Source organism: Canis lupus, chromosome 3, assembly GCF_003254725.2.
Source record: "Canis lupus dingo isolate Sandy chromosome 3, ASM325472v2, whole genome shotgun sequence".
In the NCBI taxonomy this organism is placed as follows: Eukaryota; Metazoa; Chordata; class Mammalia; order Carnivora; family Canidae; genus Canis; species Canis lupus.
In genome coordinates, this window is record NC_064245.1 from 14417363 (window position 1) to 14440542 (window position 23180).

General features: G+C 36.7%; 1 protein-coding gene across 17 annotated transcripts in view; it reads left to right on the forward strand.

Moving 5' to 3' along the window:
• MCTP1 (multiple C2 and transmembrane domain containing 1) overlaps positions 1-23180 on the forward strand; it is a 528482-nt gene that overhangs the window by 278287 nt on the left and 227015 nt on the right. For all 17 annotated transcript variants that reach the window (XM_049108211.1, XM_049108223.1, XM_049108215.1 and 14 more), the window contains exons 3-5: positions 5618-5760; positions 15075-15154; positions 18559-18670. In XM_049108211.1, the coding sequence (XP_048964168.1) occupies positions 5618-5760; positions 15075-15154; positions 18559-18670 (335 nt within the window). The remainder of the gene's footprint in view (positions 1-5617; positions 5761-15074; positions 15155-18558; positions 18671-23180) is intronic.

Consider the following 23180-nt stretch of genomic DNA (forward strand, 5'->3'; position numbering starts at 1 on the left):
ATATATTTATCCAATTGGATAATATTCTGTTATTTATGGTAATGTACGTTTAAATCAACTGATATGAAAATCCAGGCTTTTCAGAAGTTAATTAATGTACCAGTTATTGAGTACAAAGTGTGTTTGAGTCAATAGTATTGTATTCCATTCATGTAAAATGATATATATATATGCGCTGTTACAGGTATGGTCAATACATTTTTTAAATTTTATTATTTAATATTTTTGAAAGAGCGTTAGATACAAATCTTTTACTGAACCTAAATTAACAAAATAATATCTCTAGTCCCCTGTGTTGGTATCACAAGGTAAAGATCTTGAACTATTAAGGACTCTATCTAAGTCACAAAGGTCCTCTAAATTAAGAACTCGAAAACAAAAGAAATTCCTTAAAGAGGGCCGCCCCAGTGGCTCAGTGGTTTAGCACCACCTTCAGTCTAGGGCATGATCCTGGAGACTTGGAATTGAGTCCCACATCAGGCTCCCTGCATGGAGCCTACTTCTCCCTCTGCCTGTGTCTCTGCCTCTCTCTCTCTGTGTCTCTCATAAATGAATAAATAAAATATTTAAAAATAAAAAATAAAAAAAAAGAAATTCCTTAAAGAAACTTGACTCTTAAAAAAATATTAAATTTTAATTGTAGCATCAGAGGCCTTTAAGTGATGGTTAGAAAGTGAGAAATGCAACAAATCTCACCCTGTAGAGTCAAAAAAAAAAAAAAAAAAAAGAGAAAGTCAGATGACTGGTTCATCATGAGTGTGCATTTTATGTACTTTCAACAGTGAAATTTGCTAACATATTTACTCTCTCCAGTCCAGGTCACCCTGGTCAAAGCCACATGTTTATGAAATATTTCACCATCCTAACATATTTCCAGTATCCCTAAACACGGCTTCACTCTCCTATACCAACCCTTGTGATATTTGTGCCTAACCCCTAACTTAACCTCTAGACTAACTCTTCCTAGCTGGATTGTTAACATACTCAGGCCATTGGAAATTTACTGCCTCAAGTGACATCATAGATATGACACTATACATGAAAAATGTTGTGTTTGGAGGTGGCCTAGTGTAGCAATTAGTTCAAGCCCCAGCATCCTCACTGTGTGACCTTGGAAAATTTAGCCACCTGTTGCATGCTGTAGATTCTTCAGCTGTAACCTCAAGATAGTACCAGAAGTCATCTCTCCTGCTTGTTAGGTGGTATGTAATATCCGATATAGTAAATGTTCAGCACATGTTAGCTTGAGCGATCTAGATTTCCTTTTGTGATTTAAGTTCTACTATTGAGCCCTTAGGGGCACCCACCAGGAATCTAGGAACTGTCTAATTCTGAGGGGATTTTAACAGTTCGCTTATACATCAGGTGAAGAAAATGTTTCTGGGACGGAGCAAGAAACAGATTGCTTCTCAAGAGGATTTACTTTTATGTGTATGGGCTTCTATGCTGAATTACTAGAAGTTTTTGTCCTTTAACAGAATAATTAAACTAAATGGAATGAGTGAAATGAGTCAATCGGAGAAGGACAAACATTATATGGTCTCATTCATTTGGGGAATATAAATAATAGTGAAAGGGAATAAAGGGGAAAGGAGAAAAAATAAGTGGGAAATATCAGAAAGGGAGACAGAACATAAAGACTCCTAACTCTGGGAAACGAACTAGGGGTGGCGGAAGGGGAGGAGGGCGGGGGGGTGTTGACTGGGTGACGGGCACTGAGGGGGGCACTTGATGGGATGAGCACTGGGTGTTATTCTGTATGTTGGCAAATTGAACACCAATAAAAAATAAATTTATTATTGAAAATTAAAAAATAAAATAAATGGAATGAGACACTTTTTTTAAGATTTTATTTTTTTAAGAGAGAGAGAGTGAGAGAGCATGTGCACAAGCTGGGCTGGGAGGGAAAGGCAGAGGGAGGAACAAACATCCATCTGAGCAGGGAGCCTGATGCGGGGCTCGATCCCAGGACCCTGGGATCATGATCTGAGTCAAAGTCAGACGCTTAACTAACTAAACCACCAGGCATTCCTGAGCAAGATACGATTTAGAAACACAAGACCAAGTTTCTTGAAATCACTTTTCTTGTAAGAGTTTTTCTTTTGAAACAAAAGAAATAGAGCATTGTTACATCCTTAAATGAGTATTTTGTGATGATATGCCAAAAAAAGTACTAACCAGACTGGTCTCCAGATGGGAATTCTCATCTGACTTGGAATAAGGCACTTAACCTTCCTGGTTTTCTCACCTGTAAAATGGAGACAGTAGTAGACTCCCAGAGACACAGGGAGGTTAAACAAATAATGAATGTGAGCGTTCTATAGACCAGAGGAGGCTACTTGTCATTATTAATATTATTTATAGTATCTACTGATTATTCAACATCTTTACAGTGATTCTCTGATGGTATTTTAGAGTAAAAGCAGGAAAATATGGATGTTCGAGTTTACTAACAGCTAAGTAGAAGGAACATTGTGTCTGGAGTCTGAAAGTCTGAGTTTCCCTTTGTCCTGTTACTTCCTGGCTTACCTGTCCTGTGATTTGGGGCAAATTACACTGAATCTGAGATTTTTTTCTCATCTTCAATGCAGGTTGATCATGTATGCTTTTAACATCTGAAAGGATGCATTTACTAGTACTCTGTACACTGTAAACTCTGTAGTCATTCATTTACTCATCTATTTAACAAATACTTACTGAGTGCCTCCTCCACTCCAGACACTGTGCCACCTGTTGGGGAAGGGTCTTGGCCTTAATAGAGGTCACAGCCAGTGGGAAAATTTACACAATAAACAAGTGGACATACAAATTAACCTATAAGAAGCATAATGATCAGTGCTACTAAGCAAAGAGCAAATGCCAAGAGAAAATAATAATGAGACCTCATTTAAATTGAGAGGTTGAGAAAGGCATCCCTGAGCAAATTATATTTAAACTAAGACCAGGAGGATAATAAGATGTCAGCCAGGCGAACGTGGATGAGAATGGGTGGGAGGGACTTTTCAAGCAGAGAAGCCAGCTAGAATATGCAACGATTGGAAGCAGGAAATAACTTCCTGTAACAAGATAGCTGGAACACACTAAGGGGCCAAAAAATGGAGTTGAGAAATGGAGAGTCCTATAGACCATGTTACAGATTTTGGATTTTATTGTAAATGTAGTTGAAAGCTGTTGAGATGTTTTAAGCCAAGAAGGGGGAAGGTTAAATTTGCATTTTTCAAAGGTCAATCTGCCTGCTTGGAGGGGGTCACGGAAGATGTGGAGAGCCCAACTGGGAGGCTATTATTATAGTGGTACAACAAAGAAATCCTGGTAACTTAACTAGATTGGAGGCAGAGAAGATAGAGAGAGGGTGTATTTTGGAATTTATTGGACTTGGTGGTGTCCTAGATGCAAAGCATGGAGAAGAAGGAGGTACTGAGAACAATTTCCAGGTGTCTTGTGTGAGCAGCTGTCAGATGATGACTGACCTGACAAAGCCTGAGGGAGGAGCAGGCATAGCGGGAGAGAGGATCAAGACTTAAGTTTTGGACATTTTGGACTTTGGAAGATCTAGTAGATATCCAAATGGAGGTTGCAAAAGTCACCAGGAACAGAAGTCTACCAACCATGACATTAATTCATTCAGTTATTCACCACATGTTTATTGAGGACCAACAATATTTCTGATTCTATACTAAGTGCTGGAGATTTTGAAAAAAAACAGAAGTGTTCCAAATGACTCTGATATTACGGAGCTTATTCTATTTTAGCAGGTGGTAATAGTTACATAGATGAATTTCAAAATCAAAGACAATAACTTGATCTAGGGCACGACTGAGAAATTTCAAATGGGTATGTGGATTTTAATAACTTCCCAGTATGTACTGTAAAACTCCCAAGTTCCCAGGGTCCTCAGCCCATAGTTGGGAACCACTGTGTTAAAAATAGCAATTTTAAACAGTTGGGTTGCATCGACTCCCCAAAAGAATGCATTATAATGGGCAACCATATAATAGTCTGTATTTATATTTATAAATATTTTTAAAGTTTGTATCATTATGATAGAAGCAAACGGTCAAAATGGGAGTTTCACAATAAAAAATTTGGATCATTATTTTACTATACCCAGGTCTAGACATACAAAAAGCAAGGTATTATATTTATTTCAGAAGTGTGGAGGGTTTTAAGAAAGCCCCCAAATGATTAAATAAGAAAAACCAAACCCTATAAGGCAGTCCTTATATTTAGTATTGATATTTATGTGTCACTGCAGTGAGTGGAGTTGAGTTGTGATACAGATAGCAAGCTTCAGGATATCAGCATCATGATTGTAATTTCTAACATTTATATCGTGCTTTCCAGTTTACAGACCCCCACTCACATTCTTCTTTAAATCATAGAGACCGTAGTTATGAACTACAGTCTAAACTGAAGTTATTCAATTTATAGAAAGAATTAAACAAAATCTTTTTTTAAGATTTTATTTTTAATTTTACAGAGAGAGAGAGAGAGTACGAGCAGGGCCTAGAGGACAAGCAGGCTCCCCACTGAGCCAGAAGCCCAATATGGGGCTCCATCTTAGGACCCTGGGACCATGACCTCAGCCAAAGGCAGATGCTTAACTGACTGAGCCACTCATGCACCCCAACAAAATCTTATAAGATTCTGGCCTCGTATAAAAAATTGTTTCCTGGGGATGAAGATTGTCACACTGGGATGATTTACTTGGGAATGTCTCTGATCCACCGTCTCTAGGAATCCTTAATAATAGCATAGACTCATTAGATCAATTTGCCTCATTCATCGCTCACAATGAGAAATGGCACGATATATATGGAAATAAGTCAAAGCCCTTCCCCTCACAGGTGTAGAAGAAAAAGCACAGGTGTTAGAGTCCAACAAGGTTGGTTAGAGTTTTAACTGCATCTCCTGCTAGCTGTGTATCCATGAGCAACTTACTTGAGAGCTCTAAGTTTCTTTATGATCATAGGGACCTTGGGAGGTATGAAGGGATAACATGAAGTTTGCAGATTACTTAGTAAACAGTTGTCCCCTTCCCCCCATGCCTTCCTCTGAGACCTCCATATCCTTTCCTCAAGTTCTAAAATTGCAACTTCTGAGAATATGGGACCACAGATGAAATTAAAACTGAATTTAAGACTCCTCTTTCCTTAGGCCCATCACACATAGTCTAAAAGTACAGCATATGTAAGTCTAAAACAAGTTAAGCAAGTTGAGAATCATGGATCATCTTTTTTATAGTTGACCAGATGACACCAAGAGAAATGTCAGATTAGTTTCTATCATTTATAATATGAATTAAATTTACATATGCAGCATGCAATAGAGGTTTTTAAATACCAGGACAGGAGTATAATACTAATATGAGAAGATAAAACTATTATCTTATTATATATAATAAAAAATATATAACTTTATATAATAATTATTATTTACTGTCACTTTGAAGGTTAAGGAAAAATTTAGGAAAAAATATTTAATTTTTATTTTCCCCTGTGATAAGGTTTATTTAACTTTGATTCCTTTAAATACTTCCTAATGTTTCAATGAGCTATTTTCTTGCTTCCCAGCGAATGGTGTGATTAACATGAATCAATCTATATCTCTTTAACAGGGACAAGTGATCCATACGTGAAGTTTAAAATTGGAGGAAAAGAAGTTTTTAGAAGTAAAATAATACACAAGAACCTCAATCCTGTGTGGGAGGAGAAAGCTTGCATTCTTGTTGAACATCTTAGGGAACCCTTGTATATAAAGGTGAGCCAGTTATGTTTTCCCCTAATGCAATGACATAAAACTCCCTGTTTAATGGTTTTCTATCATGTCTCCCTGTCTGATGAGATTTTTCACCAGAGATCAATTCTACTATGCACAACTCTAATCTGTTGATGGTGTGACGGATAGGAGACCGAGGGGAGGGGAAGCTCCGGAGCATTTTTCTTCAGGACAGTTCTATTGTCAGACATTTAGGAGGATTATGAAGTCCGTCTTCTGTTTGGTGCAGTTAACTGATTTAGTGCATTCTGGGAATATATAAAACAAGTCTCCATGAAATCCAGCAAGAAAGAAAGGTTACACAGAACCCAGCCTTTCTGTTCAAGAATTGTATCAGGGGCTCTACTGTTAGTGGCTGCAAAAAATATACATTTTTCTTGGAAGATGAAAAGGGTAAAGATAAAAGGGGAAGGGTGGATTTCCTGTCTCTATTATATTACCAAAAATGGAAAAAAAAAGTCTTCTCACTTGATGTAGTTTAAAAAAAAAAGAACTTAAGATCATCGAAACCCCAATTCTTTATTTTCCTATCTAACTTCCCTTTAATCCATATCTCTAGATACTTTTTTCTGTATTTAATTCATATCTCTGTATTTACTGTTTGTGGCTCCTATGTTCTGACTATCCATTTAGTTACCAAACCTTTTTCTATTTTTACCATAATAGCCACATGTCCTCTCCTTTTCCCTGTATTGTCACAACTGGTACATGAACCAAAAATCTCGTATAAGGACTCATTAAGCAGCCTCTAGGTATCCTCCCTCCCATCACCTTTTCATTTATATTGCCTCCAGTTGTTTCTCTTTTCCACAGAAAGAAAAACCAATAATCAAGATTTTATTCAAATCATAGCAGAACTGGCTGGTCCATAGATAGGGAGTTATCTCAGTGGATTGTTCACAGTCAGTTACAGATCAAACTCGTTATTCTACTCTTTCTTTCTCGCTACTGCACTTGACTAGTGTTAAAATAAATCAAAGCAGAACAGTTTGTAAGATTGATGAAAAGAGAATTTCCTAAGTACATAGTTGATAAGTTTCTAGTAGTCATTGTGAATAGATCCGTATTTGCATAAGAAATAGTCTCAAGTGGACATTGGCTAAAGAAAATCAATTAGAAAAAAAAGAAAATCAATTAGATTGAATTCATGAACTATCTTTTTTTTTAAGATTTTATTTATTTATTTATGAGAGAGAGAGAGAGAGAAGCAGAGACATAGGCAGAGAGAGAAGCAGGCTCCATGCAGGGAGCCCGATGTGGGACTCCTCCAGGACCCCAGGATCACGACCTGAGCCAAAGGCAGATGCTCAACCACTGAGCCACCCGGCGTCCCCATGAACTATTTTTTTTTCCCATGAACTATCTTTTAATATGTAATTTGTGATGGCTGAAGAATTATTAATGTGGGAATATTCTTTTTTTTTTTTTTAATGTGGGGATATTCATAGCCAAACCTCCTCCCACCAAACGGAAGATCTTTGGGGTCAGAGACGATTTTCTTCCCTGCTCACCACTTGCAGAGAGAAAGTAATATCTGCATGAGAAAAGAGGAAATACCTTTATAATAAAGAACTGAGATAGAAGATGAAAAAAAATTTTTAAAAAGTGGGACGTAAAATAAATTTTATTTCTAGGGCGATTTGAGATAGAGCAACGGCAGTCATGAGGACAATGGACAGGAGAGGAAAGCAGGTGTTAGTAAGGATTGCACTGGACCATTTGGATCTTGTTTGAGGTCCTATAAGAGAAAAATCATGGAAGGAAAAGAATTTCTTTGTAATTACTTTTACTGTGGATCTGTTATTTTAATGGAATACTACTCTACAACAGAACCATGTGGCTCTCCAGTCTTTCTTTTTATTTAATTTTTTTAAGATTTTATTCATTTACAGAGAGAGGGGGCGAGGAGCAGAGACACAGGCAGAGGGAGAAGCAGGCTCCACGCAGGGACCCCAACGTGAGACTCAATCTGGGTCTCCGGGATCAGGCCCCGGACAGAAGGCAGCACTAAAACGCTGAGCCCAGCCCCACCCCCACCCCCCCACCCCCGCCCCGGGCTGCCCTCCAGTCTTTAAAAGTGTTACAAAGGGACGCCTGGATGGCTCAGCAGTTGGGCACCTGCCATCAGCTCAGGTCGTGATCCTGGGATCCAAGATCGAGTCCTGCATTGGGCTCCCTGTGAGGAGCCTTCTTTTCCCTCTGCCTGTGTCTCTGCCTCTCTCTCTAACTGCCATCTCTAATGAATAAATAAATAAACCTTTGAAAAAAAATAAATAAACAAATAGATAGATAAAAGGGTTATAAAATGAATTTCCCAAAATTACATTAGATGTTGGTTAGGTCCTTTTGCTATTCTCTTGTGCTTCAGAATGAGTATTCATCTGTGTAGACCCTTACATATCAAAATGCATATTTGAAAAGGAATATCACAGCAGGCTCAAAAACAAACAAAACAGAAAAAAATGGTGGCGAAAATGTTTATTGTGGTTTGAGAGAGCAAGAATATGTACGCACATCTACTTTTACTGTCATGGAGACCGTGATCCTGCATGCAGGCCAAAGGCCTGGGCTAATGCCGCACTAGAGGCTAAGGAGCTAGGAGAGAGACCCCAAAGGTTGTTTTTCATTTTTTGTTTGTTTACCACCTTGAGTTTTCAAAATATGACATCATATAGCCACAACTTATCTTCTATCATACAGAAAAAAATACATAGTGGATTGTAAAATATTTGTCACTTGTATACATTTCTGCATAAGAAAAATAATTAGACAGGAATCACACTGGCCTCTCAAATACTACGTGTAAACACATAAAATGGCAATATTTTATGTACTACTTTATGCTTTTATTTTTTTTTTTTTTTTTTTTTTTTTTAAAGATTTTATTTATTTATTCATGATAGTCACAGAGAGAGAGAGAGGGGCAGAGACACAGGCAGAGAGAGAAGCAGGCTCCATGCATCGGAAGCCCGACGTGGGATTCGATCCCGGGTCTCCAGGATCGCGCCCTGGGCCAAAGGCAGGCGCCAAACCGCTGCGCCACCCAGGGATCCCCTACTTTATGCTTTTAAATATGCTTTCATATTTTTCATTTGATTTGCATTTTCTGAGAAATACATAGGACTTCTTTTGAGAAAAATCTCTTTTTTTTTGCTTCATTTTTTCCATTCTTTTATGTTATCTTCTTTTTGCCTAGCCTTGCACACAGAGAAGCCTAAACAAAATACACTGGTGGAAATATTTTAAGTTACTAGAATTTCATGAACATTGCATTAGTTTCATTGTCTCTATACTGCCTTGTGTGATTGACTGACTTGATTTTGATATGATGCCCATATCCCCCGTGCTGGGAGATTAATCTTGGCTGAAAGATCTCTTAGGACTAACTGATTCTGTAGTGACAGGTGATATGAAAAGGCATCCATGTACTAGGTAGTTAGAAAATATTGTCTACAACCCTCCCATCTACAGTTAAAGGAAAAAGAAGTCCATGAATACCTTGTAATCTGATTTCTATCAATGTAAGGATTACCAAGGGAAACAAAATTCAGTTCTGAGCCAAGGTTATAAAATTGCATGAAAGTTGCAGTGCTTATACCAATTCTTGCAAAACGATTTTTTTTTTTTGAAAAAAATCTTGGAACTATCATCTTAAAAACCTAGATGCAAAATAAATAATAACATACTTTTCAATTGGTTGGAATTCAAATAGATTTTAATTGTAATGAGAATATTCCTTCAGCTCCAAAAGCCTTTGCAGTAAGGGCAGGTGAAAGCAAGTCTATAGGAATGGACTTGAAATATATTTATAAGGTAGTATTGGAGGCTGGAGATTTAAATACAGTGAGTTTTTAGAAATTTTTATTTATTTATTTGACAGAGAGAGAGTGCAAGCGTGTACAAGCAAGGAGAGTGGCAGGCAGAGGACAGGGAGAAGCAGGCTCCCCGCTGAGCAGGAGCTCAAAGTGGGGCTCGGTCCTAGGAGAGGACCCTGGGACCATGACCCGAGCTGAAGGCAGACACTCAACCAACTGAGCCACCCAAGTGCCCTTAAATGCAATGCTATTAACTGAGACAAGAGCTACCGAAGCTGCCACAAGATGTTCCTGCACACATCTTAGAGCATAGGGTAATTCAGCATCCATTTCAGTTGAATTTAATTAAATTCTCGATTTTCATTTCACTAACACTATTATCCAAGGTAAACACTGAACACCCAGAGTTACAGTAGAAGAGAGAGAAGTAATAGAAAGGGGAAATGTGCGTGTCAATTACTACTTGTTTGGCCTAATCTTGTAGGCTAGAAATCTGGGTATTAGATGGAATGTTTTTCTAAATAGTAGGAAGTTTTGATAATTAGGAAGGTGATTCTGTTTGGAGTCAGATTATAACTTCTAAGACTGTTATTTTACCCAAACTGACAATTCCTTAAGGAACTCATATCTATCCAATCTTAAGATTTGAAATCGAAAAGTCCTTGGAGTACCTGGATGGCTTAGTTGGTTAAGCATCCAACTCTTGATTTCAATTCAGGCCAAGATCTCCGGGTGGTGAGAACAAGCCTTGCGTGGCTCCTTGCTCAATGAGGAGTCTGCTCGAAGATTCTCTCTCTCCCTCTCCCGCTACCCCTGTGCTCACACATGCTCTCTCTCTCTCTCTCTCTCCCTCTCTCTCTCAAAAAAAAAAAGTCCTTAAACATGGTTCAAAACCATATTGCTGTGTTATGCAGAATTATTTCTCAGTAGGTTTTAAAGACCCTGAAAGAGTGTCATATACCAATGATCATCAACCCTGGCTATACATCAGAATTATCCGTAAAGGCTTTTTTGGGGGGTTTTGCTTTGTGTTTATGTTTTGTTTTGTCTTGTCTTAAGGATCTAGATGTTCAAATGTCTCTTCCCTAAAGGCTTTGAGTCAGGACCTCTGAGTTTGAATCCAATCTGTATTTTCAAAACACAGTAAGTTATTCTGATGCACTGCCTGAGTAGGGAGCCACTTTCCAAGACTTTTAAATGCAAACAGCTGAGTAATTGGATTGAAAATGTTTCTAGCCCTAAACCCACAAATTATTCCAAAGTTAGATATTTATATTATCTTAGACATTATGTCTTGTATGGTTCAGTGATATTTCCTAATTGCATGAATTAAGAACCTCAACTATTTTAGACAACAACAAAAATCAATAAAAACAAAACAAGGAGATAAAAAAAATGTGACCATACTTGCTTTTGCTTTATAGGCAAAGAACAGATGAAGTTATTGAGTCTTGGAGATGGAATCTGTGGTCACATCCTTATCATAATAACTATCATTTCTTGAGCACCGTGTTAGGTGCCAGGCCTACTTTATCTCATGTAATCCTCATAATACCTGACAAATAATTATCCTCATCCCCATTTTATAGGTGAGTGAGACTTGGAGAGACTCAGGGTTTCCTATGTCTACCCAGCAATTATGCAACATGACTTCTTTTTTTCTACTAAATATGACCAATTGCAGTGGCCACAGTTAGGTTTTCTTTGTCTTACAATGTCAATCCTATAATTTAGAGTTTGATTATTTTTGTATGAAGCTGCCTGGGACTGAAAACGAGTCATGGACATATTTGAGTAGAATCTTTTATCTTGGGTCACATTATGTGATCTGAATCCCTTTTCATATCCTATTCCCATTAAGCCTCTTTATTCAAATGCCACTCTCTCTGATTGCTCTCCTAAACATCTTATATAGATAAATATCAGTTCCTGTCACTCCCATACCCTGAGATATTTTTCTCCATGGTACTTATTACTACCTAACACGCATCTGTTTATTGTCTGTATCCACTTCACCCATGTGTAACCCCCAAGAAATCAGAGACTTTGTCCTGTTCACTACCATATTTCCAGAAATTATTATTTCCAGAATAATATTTGGCACATGGTAGTTGCTCACCACATATTTCTCAAGTAACTGAATGAATAGATATATGAATCTTTTGAATAGGCAATTGAAAACTCCCCTGAAGTCATAGCCACCTATAGGCATTTCAGTCATTTGAGCTAACAAATTCCCATTCCTGGGAGTTGAGTTTTCTGTTACTTATATCCAAAAGCATTTTAGCTGGTACTCCCTGATGCAATTTTTCTTGAGAGACAATTGAATCAAGATGTTAAATAAATTCGTTGATTAGAATAAAACATTTGTTGTTCTAAACTCACATGAGAATGAAGAAAGATTTTACAGAGCTGGAGCAAGTTTTATCTAATGTTACCTGAGGTTTCCACTTCTCCCAGGAAGGCTCTGTGAAAGCAAGGATCCCATCTAAATGGTTCATGATCATTTTGCAGGACTTCACTCCCGGTGGGTGCCCAAGCTGTCTTTGTTAAACTGAAATACGTTCTGTTCTGAACAGAGCATCCTGCACAATAGAATCTGAATCTGACCTCTTCCAAGCCCTGAGTTTTGGAGGGCAAGTAACAAACATTTTAAGCATTGGATTCCTCATCTGAAAAATGGACACCACAACATCCTGTTCTCGGAGTCGTGTGAGACATGAATTTAAAAGTCTCCTCAATGTGTTTAACAGATAACAGTGCCCAACGGATAGTAAATACTGAATAAACATTAATCAGTGTTATCTGTGCTTTTTCTTACTGCAGTGAGAGTACCTTACCCTGTTTTATCTTTTCTCTATGCTCTGTATCTCTAAAACTGCCCCTCTGCAGCAGTGCTCCTTCTAGAAAGTAGTTTATTGAGCTTGGAACCAAGTAGCATAGCTAATAATCTCATTAATGAATGGATTCTGGTGGTTCCATGCTTTCCCACGTTTATGCCCTTTCTAGGTAATAGGAGAGAACTAAAATAAGCACCTAGCATTAGGACCATAGGAAAGACTTTTACCAGGAGAATAAAGAGAGTTCGAATACTTCATCACCCAGTTGGGTGGTCTCTTCTTGACATTTCACTAGATTCACAGCTCTCCACTTCACATCTCTCTATGTACCCCACATGTCCTCAATGATTATCACTAGAATCCCAAGATTTTAAGCCTTAGGGTGATACAGTGAGAAGAGGTTGTGTAAGAGATATTTGTTTAATTGTTAGTGTAAATTTTATGTTGTAAATTGCCCCACCGCAGCCACTTACAAATACTGACATGTCCTCTGCCTGAGATGTTGCAGTGTACTCCTCTGATACACCCCTGAACAGGTGACTAGAACCCAGAAGTGTGATTGATCAAGGAGACTATTGCAGGAGCTCTGTGCTTTCTATAACAAATGTACTCCTGAAAGGTTGTAGGTAAATCAAATGATTGTAAACTGAATAATTTAGAAGGTATGAGGGGAACTTATCACTAAAATAAATCCCCTTGTGGCTCTTCAAATTTTAAGAATACTTTGGTAAAAAAAAAAAAAAAAAAAAAACTTTGGTAAAGCAAAGTATTTATCTTTTTCTTTAAGTATCAATTTTTTTAGATAAGAAGTTTGTTTAAATCAAAGTATACTTATTCCAGGGAAAAACCAGTAATTCAGGCTGCTGTACATACTGTTTCCTCTTCTTCATGCTTTCCAACCATTGAGTACAGGTGTGCTTACGTGGGCACAGGAGTGCTAGACTATGGATTCTCTCGGCCTAATGGATTCTCATGTCCTGGAGAGTTCGATGGCCTGGTTCATCCACTCAAGAGCTGGCTTGCTTGCTCAGGCTCATTTACTGCAGAGTGCAGTACAAAGATTTCCTAGTTGAAAAGGTCAGGAAGCAGAACTCCAAACTTTATGTAGTAGCATCTTCATTCTTATGACTTAAAAGTTTTCGCAGAAATGAACAAGGGGTGGTGAAAAGGGAGGTGGGCGGGGGTTGGGGGTGACTGGGTGACAGGCACTGAGGGGGGCACTTGATGAGATGAGCACTGGGTGTTATGCTCTATGTTGGCAAATTGAACTCCAATAAAAAAAAAAAAAAGTTTTCCTGGATCTCTATTGTTATTTTTATTCTTTTCATATTCTGTTCTTTACAGCTTATCAACATTTGTAATTACATATCACCTGTGCACTTCCTTGTTTAATATCTGTCTCCCTCACTAAACTGTAGGCATTGATAGTGTCAGCTTTGCCCACCACTGCTTACACAACACCTAGTATATAGTCTGGTGTATAGTTAATATTAGTAGAGGGGATGAATAAGTAGGAAAATTAGTAAATGATTGGAAGTTAGCCAACTCCCATTCACCTCGAGTTTTTTGGCCGTGACCCTAACTGATCTAGCTCCAGGTGTGTCTCCAGCCTTCTTCCACTTCCATCTTTCTCCGTCTGCTTGCACCACACTGACTTCTGGGTGTCCCTTGCATATGCTAATCATTTGCTGTTTCTTCTGCGTGGGAGTGAGCTTCCCAAATTGGCTTAATCCTTGTTATTCTGATCTCTATGTGCATACTTCTTCCAAGAGGACTTCCTGGACTCCCTAACTAAAACAGCAGCTCCCAGCACACTCCCTTTAGACTTTGTGCCCACAGCGCTCACCACTGAATTGTATATATTTGTTTGGGTTCTTATGGACCCTCTCAGCAACTAAATGCAGGTTCCAAGAGATCAGGGTGATTGTTTTTTTATTCATCATAGTATGAATAAGACCCATGAAAGGCATGGAGAAGATACTGGATAAATAATTTTGACAGAAGGAAGACATATATTCTCTCTTTTCCTTTCTGTTTGTTGCTGGTAGTTAAATTAATATTATTTCCTAGTCTTGCTTGTGATAATAAAAACTTAATTTTACTTATAACCTAATAAGGTTTTACAAAATGCTTTAATAACAACACCTTAATTTTTACTTATTTGTATATTTAAAGCAGTGTTTTCCCATAATATCAAAGAACTTATCTTCAATGACCTGAAAAATGCAAAAAGATTAGAATCATATTCTCATCACCAGTAACCCACTATGGAAGACATATTTGTTGAATTTCATACCAACTTACTTTTCCTTCTAGTAATGCTAATATTATGGGGCAAGTACTCTAAGCTTATGTTCCTCAGATTTTTGAATATTTACTCTTACTTTATTTGATTTTGTTATTCATCTTCCTGAAAGTTCTATTTGATATAAAACAGCAATTTTAAGTAAAAAATTAAAGGTCATTTCCTTTGCATGTTTTGTGAGACCCTAACATTTCAAAAGAAGTAACTTTTAAAAATATGAAGAAATTTCATTGTTTTTGGTGACATAGACAACCAATATTTTATAATCAAGATATCTTCATTGAAAGCTAATACTAGAATTATTTCTAATAATGCCTTGGATCTTTGGCTTTTTAGGTATTTGACTATGATTTTGGACTACAGGATGACTTTATGGGCTCGGCCTTTCTGGATCTCACACAATTGGAGTTAAACAGGTAACTTTTGAACCATTATGATTTTCTTACATCTTGTCATGAAGCTGGGCCTGTGTAACAAAGTGTCAGCAGATCTGGGTTCTAGTTACTGTTCTCTCATTTATTATTGTGAACCTTCATGCTACCCAGCCTTTTTCAAGTACATCCTTCTATCTCCCCAGTGGAAGTAATAGCATCTTCCTTGACTATCTCATTCAACAACAACTATTCAGCAGAAAAATTCTTGGACACCGGCTTTGTCTCCCAGCACTGTGCTAAGCACCAGGAGTCTAGAGATAAAAGACACATTCCTCACTTTTCACTTGGCTGGTATGGTTGGTGTGGGACATAAAGTGAATTATCCATGTTAATCAAAATTATAAATTTAAGAATCAGGCCACTGTATAGGAAATAAAATGTGTACTGTGATTCAAAAACAGCTACTCTCTCATCACCTGAGCCCAAGTACAATCTAATTTTGAAATCCACTGGTAATGCTAGGTTATCAAGGAGTGCCTCCAACATGGAGGAAGATTAGTTGTATTTTCTCATATTAGTTTATCATTGCTTGACTGTAAAGTTATATAATTACTACTACTATTAGTCATTCCTGGTACCTAATTATGGGCTTATATTTTTTTAAATGCATTTCAACTGGGAGCTAAGAATTAATTAATACTACAGAGGGGAAAAAATATTTTTTAAGAGGGCTAGGCAATGCTGGGATAGGTTGCAAAGGACTGTGAGATCTTTGATGGTTCTAAGATGCTTTAATTGATTATATACTAATGCATATAATAGTGGGAAGTAAGAAAGCAGAGTAATGGGCCAGATCACTACTTTCTATTTTATTTTTTTTTCCACTTTCCATTTTAAATGCAAATGAAATAGAAATAGTAGAACCCCCTTATGTATTATAGTCAGCTACATTTGAGCGCAATGACTCCTTGTTGGTCTTCCAATAGTCATTTTTGTGATAGGACAAAAGATTGGTCTCCATTTCAACCTAGAGCTTGGCATGGGCTGACCTAATGCTAGAGTGTAGGTGATTGCTGGCTCCCCTACCTCACCACAGGAAAGGACGTGTCCTAGATGGTGTTTTATGTAGTCCATTATCATGAAAACTGAGCTCCAAGTACAATGGATTGTGGTGTTCTTTTAAAAAGGCCACAGTTATTTTCTCTGTAGACCTCTGCTAAATGATATGCAAATTGCTGGATTTAATCACAGAGCATAAATTTCTCTTGTTCTCTATTAAAGATAAATCATTGATGAAAAATAACTTTAAACGGGAAAAATATTATATGATTAAGAAAATAAAAAGATTATATACAAACATTTGGTATTTATTTTGCCACGTTACTTATTTTATGTATTTAACTATTTTCTCCTCTCAAAACCACATAAACATCAAATTATTACTCTTAAAATCACATGCTAGTAGAAACCATTACATTCTGTGTATAAATCAATAGTCTCTGGTTGCAGATAAATGGATAACAGTAGTAGCCATATAAATACTTACGCTACTATATAATTCACTAAGGTTTTACTTTGAAAGAAAATAATAGATAATTGTCATAAAGCAATTGCAAATGTTCTTAAATATCATGTAATCATTATAAAAATATAATGAAGTTTTTTCTTTTAATTTTATATGAAATCATTACAGGAAAATGAACCAAATCAAACTGTAACCCCACGTAAAAACATGTGTGTATGTATAGTATATACATATATTTTATAAAGCTTAACATGAATTTCTTAAAATAAAAGGAACAAATTGTTACTGCCAAACCACCATGATTAATGTAACTAAATTGATAGTGAAACAATTTGTATCACAACTATTACAACATGTGTGTAATCCATCTAATTTTCCATGTTTTAGTTAAAACCTCTGAGGTCGGAAAACTGTTCATTTTTTCATAACATTATTCCTTGAAAAAAAAAACATTATTCCTTGACTTGGTAAATTAAGTATCATGTGAAAGAGTCTTCTAGCATTATAATATCTTAGTAATAAAAAGTATCTGTGGTTCTTAATCCTGATTGTATGGGAAAATCACTCACGAGCTTTACAAACAACATAAATTTCCACACCCCACCCTTGATCTATAGAACCAAGGTCATATGGGTAGAATTGGGGAATATGCACTTTTTTTAAAGCTCCCCAATGGATTCTGACATGCAGACAGGATTGAAAATTCCTACTCGAACAAGCTTTCCCCACCAAGGTCTCTCCCCAATACTAGATTCCTACTATATCATTTACTAATTGTTAAGCTCCTGGAAGATAATGATACTGTCTTTGAAATTGATGTCTGTTTTTTACCCGGAACTTAGCACAGTACGTGGTATTTCATGTGTTTAATACATGTTTTCTGAATGAAAAGAATAAATGCCTGAACAAGTAAGGGAACATCCCTAATTTGCCAACATTTAGAGATTCAAATTTGGTATTGTATATTGCCCAGTCCCTTAAGTTTATGGATGCCATGAACCCCTGTTTGTTCAACAAAATGAACCAAATCAAATTATATATAAAAATATATCTGTGTATATCGTACATGCATATATACTACAAAACTTAACATGCATTTGTTGATGTTGAAATATTTGTTTAGTTGAAATATGGGAATAAGATATTACCCACGCATTGTCAGTTGAATGTGTGTTTTGTATTATTTGTACAAGCGTGTTTGGGTAATACTAAGTAACTCATAGTCTCTTCCTCAAACTTAATTCTAAAGATTTCTAAGTATTCACCAACTCTTTTAAGTATTGATTTCCTTGTGTTTCTGGACCTAAAAAATGGTTAGGCATAGGTTTACACAGCCAAAACATATAGAAGCATTACTTTAAACCTTGGAATCTGTAAAAATAGTAACATATTTTAAAAAAAATTATGTCTATGATATATGTTCGGCAAATTATATTTTATCTTTTCCTCTTTTCCCACTCATCTGTTTACTCTAAATCATGTAGTGGTCTGTAAATGACCCTCATTTACTTGTTAGTTTCAAATTTGTAGAAAATAGCTGGCTTTGCTCTCTGTGTGTTTTGAGATCATAAAGAAAGGACTTGTAAAAAAAAAAAAAAAAAAAAAAAAAAAAAAAAAAAAAAAAAAAAAAAAAAAAGAAAGGACTTGTAGATTTCCCAATACTGTTATAGTTTCTTGGTCTCCTGGTTCCCTAGGAAGGGTTGAGACATATGTAGTGAATCCGAGTACACCCAGTTGGTCCATAATTGATCGGATAACCTAGTACATTGATGATATTTCAATAACAACAGAAATTGTACCAGGAAAGTAAAAGAAGACAAAATTGTTTTTTTTTCTTAAAAATGATAAATTGTCAGCATAAAATATATGTTTAGCTTATCCATTTAACAACTGTTGACAATCTTAATATTTTATATCACAGGCCCACAGATGTGACCCTAACACTGAAAGATCCCCATTATCCTGACCATTACCTTGGAATCATTTTGCTCTCCGTCATCCTTACCCCTAAAGAAGGAGAACACAGGGATGTGGTAAGTTCCCCCACAGCCTACTAGGAGTGCTTTCTTGCTCTCACTTGGTGGAATGTCTTGAGCCTTCTTTGAACCCAGAGGTGATAATAAAGAGAAGCAGCATATGAAAATCTGGCCTGTTCTTTGTTTCTGTAAGTATCCTGGGTATCACTAGTCCCTGCGTTTTATATCTTTTCAATTCAAATTTCCTGTTCTATACTCCCGATCAGAACCTCTTGTTGTAAATAAGGGACACATTTGCATCTTTTATTATAATTTCATTTCCCACTTTCAGACATGTTATGTTTTAGGCAAATGGTAGTATTCATTCAGGGAATACATTTGCTATTGAATGGAATATTTGGAATTCCACATTGAGGTATCCAGACTCTACTATTTTGACGGTATTGTCAGGTGTACCATAACAAAGAAAATGAGGTGAAATTATAATAGAGTTCCTGCTTTCTGGTATTTGTTTGCTGAATGATAAGTGAGTACTTTTCATCTTCTTGATGGGCTTCCATATCGGTGTTACCCATTTTCCAGCACTGGCTGTCTGTGCTTCCTTGCACACCATGCTGCTGTGAGAAACTGACAAGGGATACAGAGGAGCCAATTACTCCAGCATGTTGAAGTGACATTAAAAAATATCAGGTTTGACCTGCATCGGTATGCTTGCCAGCGCACTTTTCTGCCACAATTGACCAGAGATTATTTATTAGATTCAGGGTGCTTTCATGTACTAGGAGCTACTCTCACTAGTTTTGATTATAACACATTCTAGGAGTAAACATAATTTTTTAGGCAAGCCCCAATACCCGATTTCAGCAATATGTGTATTGCTGTCTTAGAATAATGCATGATTAAAGTTGGTACATGTTGTCTGCTGGAAAGGTATTATTGACATTTTTCCCTAGATTGTAGATTAAAATAGTGAATCCCAACTTCAAATTTGGAACTGTTTTAAACTCATTGAAAAAGTCAACCTTTCAACAAATATTTTTCTCTGTCCTTTTTAAAAATTAAGCAACAAGCACAGATATTCATGTGTTGTATTTGCTAAGTACAATACAAGTGTCCATACTTAATAAAGTGAGGAATAAATTTATCTTTTCTAACAAGTACTACCAAATACCTACTGGGAGAACTTACTTAGCACCATAAAAACAAACAAACAAACAAACAAAAAAACATGTAAGTGTGTATATGCATAGGCCCATGTGTACAAAAGGAAGGGTAAGTGAGGAAATTTTTTTTACAGAGAATATTTAGAAATAGAAGCCCATCATTTTAGAAGTCACCAATTCCGAATACATACAGTACAAGTATACAGTACAGTACAATACATCACCCCGTATAAGCCAAGGAGTATATCCTAGCTGGCTAATCCATACATAGGAATAAATTATGTGTTTGCTTATTGCTTTATCCAAATAATCCTAGTATTGAGTGAAGCCTACTGTAAGCCAGCTTCTATGTAAGACCCTTAGAATACTATAACTTCTATTCAGTGGAGAACTCAGGAATCGAGTAATTACTGAAGGAAATTTAAAATGACGACTGTTTTGAGTGCTGTGAAAGAGAGGTGCATGTTGCCGTTAAAAGCAAATACAAGTGCAGTAGAATTTGTTCCACTTAGGGGGACAGGAATTCTCGAAGGAAGCCAAAAGGGACTTGAGGTGTGACTTGTGAATAGGAGTTAATAAGACAAAAAAAAAAAAAAACAGGAGGAGAGAAGGTATTTCAAGCAGAGGAAAGAGCATGTGCAAAAGCCCCATGGCCAAAGGAATCTGGCACACTCCAGGAATTGAAAAAAGTCCTGGAGTTTAAACAAGCTGGGAATAAAGAAGAATGTGGGAGATCATGATACATGGTGGCAGTGGAAAGGAGATACCCAGACTGTGTAGGGACTGTTGGCCATGTTAAGGTTTGTCGTCATTCTCCAAAGAGCAAGGGGAAGTCTTGAGAAAGAGAAATAGGAAGTGGCATAATCATTTTTGCCTTTTGAAAATAGCTGTGTAGCTACACTGTGGAAAATAGATGGAAGGATGAGAATGGATACTTGGGGACCAATTAGGACCAATTATCTCAAAAGTCCTAGTAGAAGATGATGGAAGTTTGTATTAGGATTGCCTGAGGTAGAAATGGAAAGAAATCAGCAGGTTTACCGATAAGAGGTAAAATCAACAAAACTTAATGATAGAATCTAGTTTTCAGATTCTTTGTTATTTTAATGAAGAACAGCACTTTGTAAATGAAAATACCTAAGTGCCCTCAGTCTTATTTATGTACCCCAAACCATCCAAACTGCCAATGCAACTTGAAATTAGAAGGATATGGCGGCTGGTATAGTTATTTGGGTGATTTGATGATGGGAGGTCTGCTGAATTTTTGCATAAGAGGGATATTTACTAAATGCTCTAACATCAAACTGGGGTTTGAGAGATCAAATTAGGACCAAGGTGAAGCTGCTGAGTTGTTCTAAATCGCACAGAAATGAGTGTCAGCACAGGCAAAATGGTTCCCAACATTATTTAACAATTCTTGTAAAAATCTTTCAATCTCCATAGTTGCTCAAATTTATTATTTCAGCACAATGTCTTTCTCATTAGAAAAACACCCTTTAATAAAAGTATTACAGTGCCTGATTGCTAATCATCAGGGATTTATCAAACATGAATAGGAGGAAAACAGGTGGATTACACGAAAAAAACAGTTGCTCATTAAAAATCTGGTATTGTTCATCTTTTCTTCCTTTTCTATTTTCCTCACTGTATCTCTCCAGCCCCATTCACCCTTAAGACAAAGAGTTCTTCCTGAAATCTTCATGCTATTTTCTTGATTCAAATCCCTTTGGCTACTTTAGCTTTCTGGAAGAAATCCTTTACTGCCAAGTATTTTTCATTCACTGCCTTACTTCATGTCCCCCATCATCAGAGTCCCAAATAGCACTGAATTCACTCTTCTGTGGCAATTGAAAAAGGATGTCTTCTCCCTTCCCATGCCAGCATTGACTTTCACCTAGCTTCTCTCTTCTTCACCAGAGAAGCAGTAACTTAGCAAGGACTCAGGGCCTCAGAAAAGCACAACACTTTCAGCCTATACCAGAGCCAGCTTCTGGCTGGTGACCATCCTGACCTCAGTCACACCTGGGGAGTGGAAAGAAAGGTGTTCCTTGTGGTTTCACTTACTTGTCCTTGTGGATGTGATCAATAGCTGGGAGCATGGGGTTGGTTGTAGAGAAGTGAACTGACTCAAGGGCAGAGAAGGAATTATGAAAGATCCCCTACCGGAAATTCTGGTGGCATTTACAGTATCCTTGCTAATCTGATGTCCTAGATTTGAATCGGGGTTTCTAAGCACGTGCTCACAAGATGATAATTTCTAAAAAAGACATAAATTTACTTTTTGTTTGTTTGTTTGCTTTGGTCTCGATGGCAGTTTTATAGCTGATTTATTAAGGTCTCTAAAACGGTCTCTAAAACAACACTAATTATGAGATTTTTGAGACTCTTAACGAGGACCATTTGTTAGCTAGTCAAGGATCAAAATCTCTTTATTGATCATCTATAAGCATTGTGCCACGTTCTATAATGTCCTCTTTATTCTTCTTCTAAGCTTTCAGTGACCTGTGTTTATTTCTCTAATTAAATGGAAACTTCTGATGAGAGACCTTAAAGCTCTCCAATAGGCACCATATGTTCCCTCACCTTAACCTCTGCCCCAGCCATACAAACTCCAGCAGAGCTCACCTTCTCTCAAGTCCAGGCTTTCTTTGCAGTCACTTGCACTTGTTCTAGCTAACATACTTCACCTCATCTGCATTCTCTATCCTATCACTTCTGGTAAAAAAAAAAAAAAAAAAAAAAATATATATATATATATATATATATATATATATATATATATATATATAAATTATTGCCTCTAATTACCTTTCTTTTGATGACTGCCCTCAAAGCTAGTCCAGCTTTCTGTACCAATGCATTGTTCAATGAGTTGCAGATGAATGTCTGTGAGGATTTGAAGGGATACCTCAAAGATCCAGGAAAGGTATTTTAAGGTTTTTTTTTTCTTTCTTCAGTATTCAAATTCCTGAGGTTGTCACAAACAATATTAAATGATCACTTAATTTCATTTTGAGTTCTTAAAATTAGTACATTAATGATAATCTGCTTAAAATTGATCTGTATTTTTTTCTATGATGACATTTAATGATGACAAGGCATTAGAAGCATGTTACTGTATTTCCTCCATTTTGTAACATGTCTAGTATTAGCTCCATATGTTTCCCTGGAATATATTTGAAGTTTTTTAGTTAAAAACAATTAGGAATCCAATGTATCTTTAAATTAAATTTTTATATTCCTGAAATATGTAACATATTGCTGCTGTGAAAATGATATGCCAAGCTTTCACAAATTATCCAGGAACAAATCTTATTTAGAAAAATTCAGACTCAAAATGCAGCAGGACAGATATCAGTTACTAAATGCTTCATAATTCCATTTAATATTTAGCACAATGTATA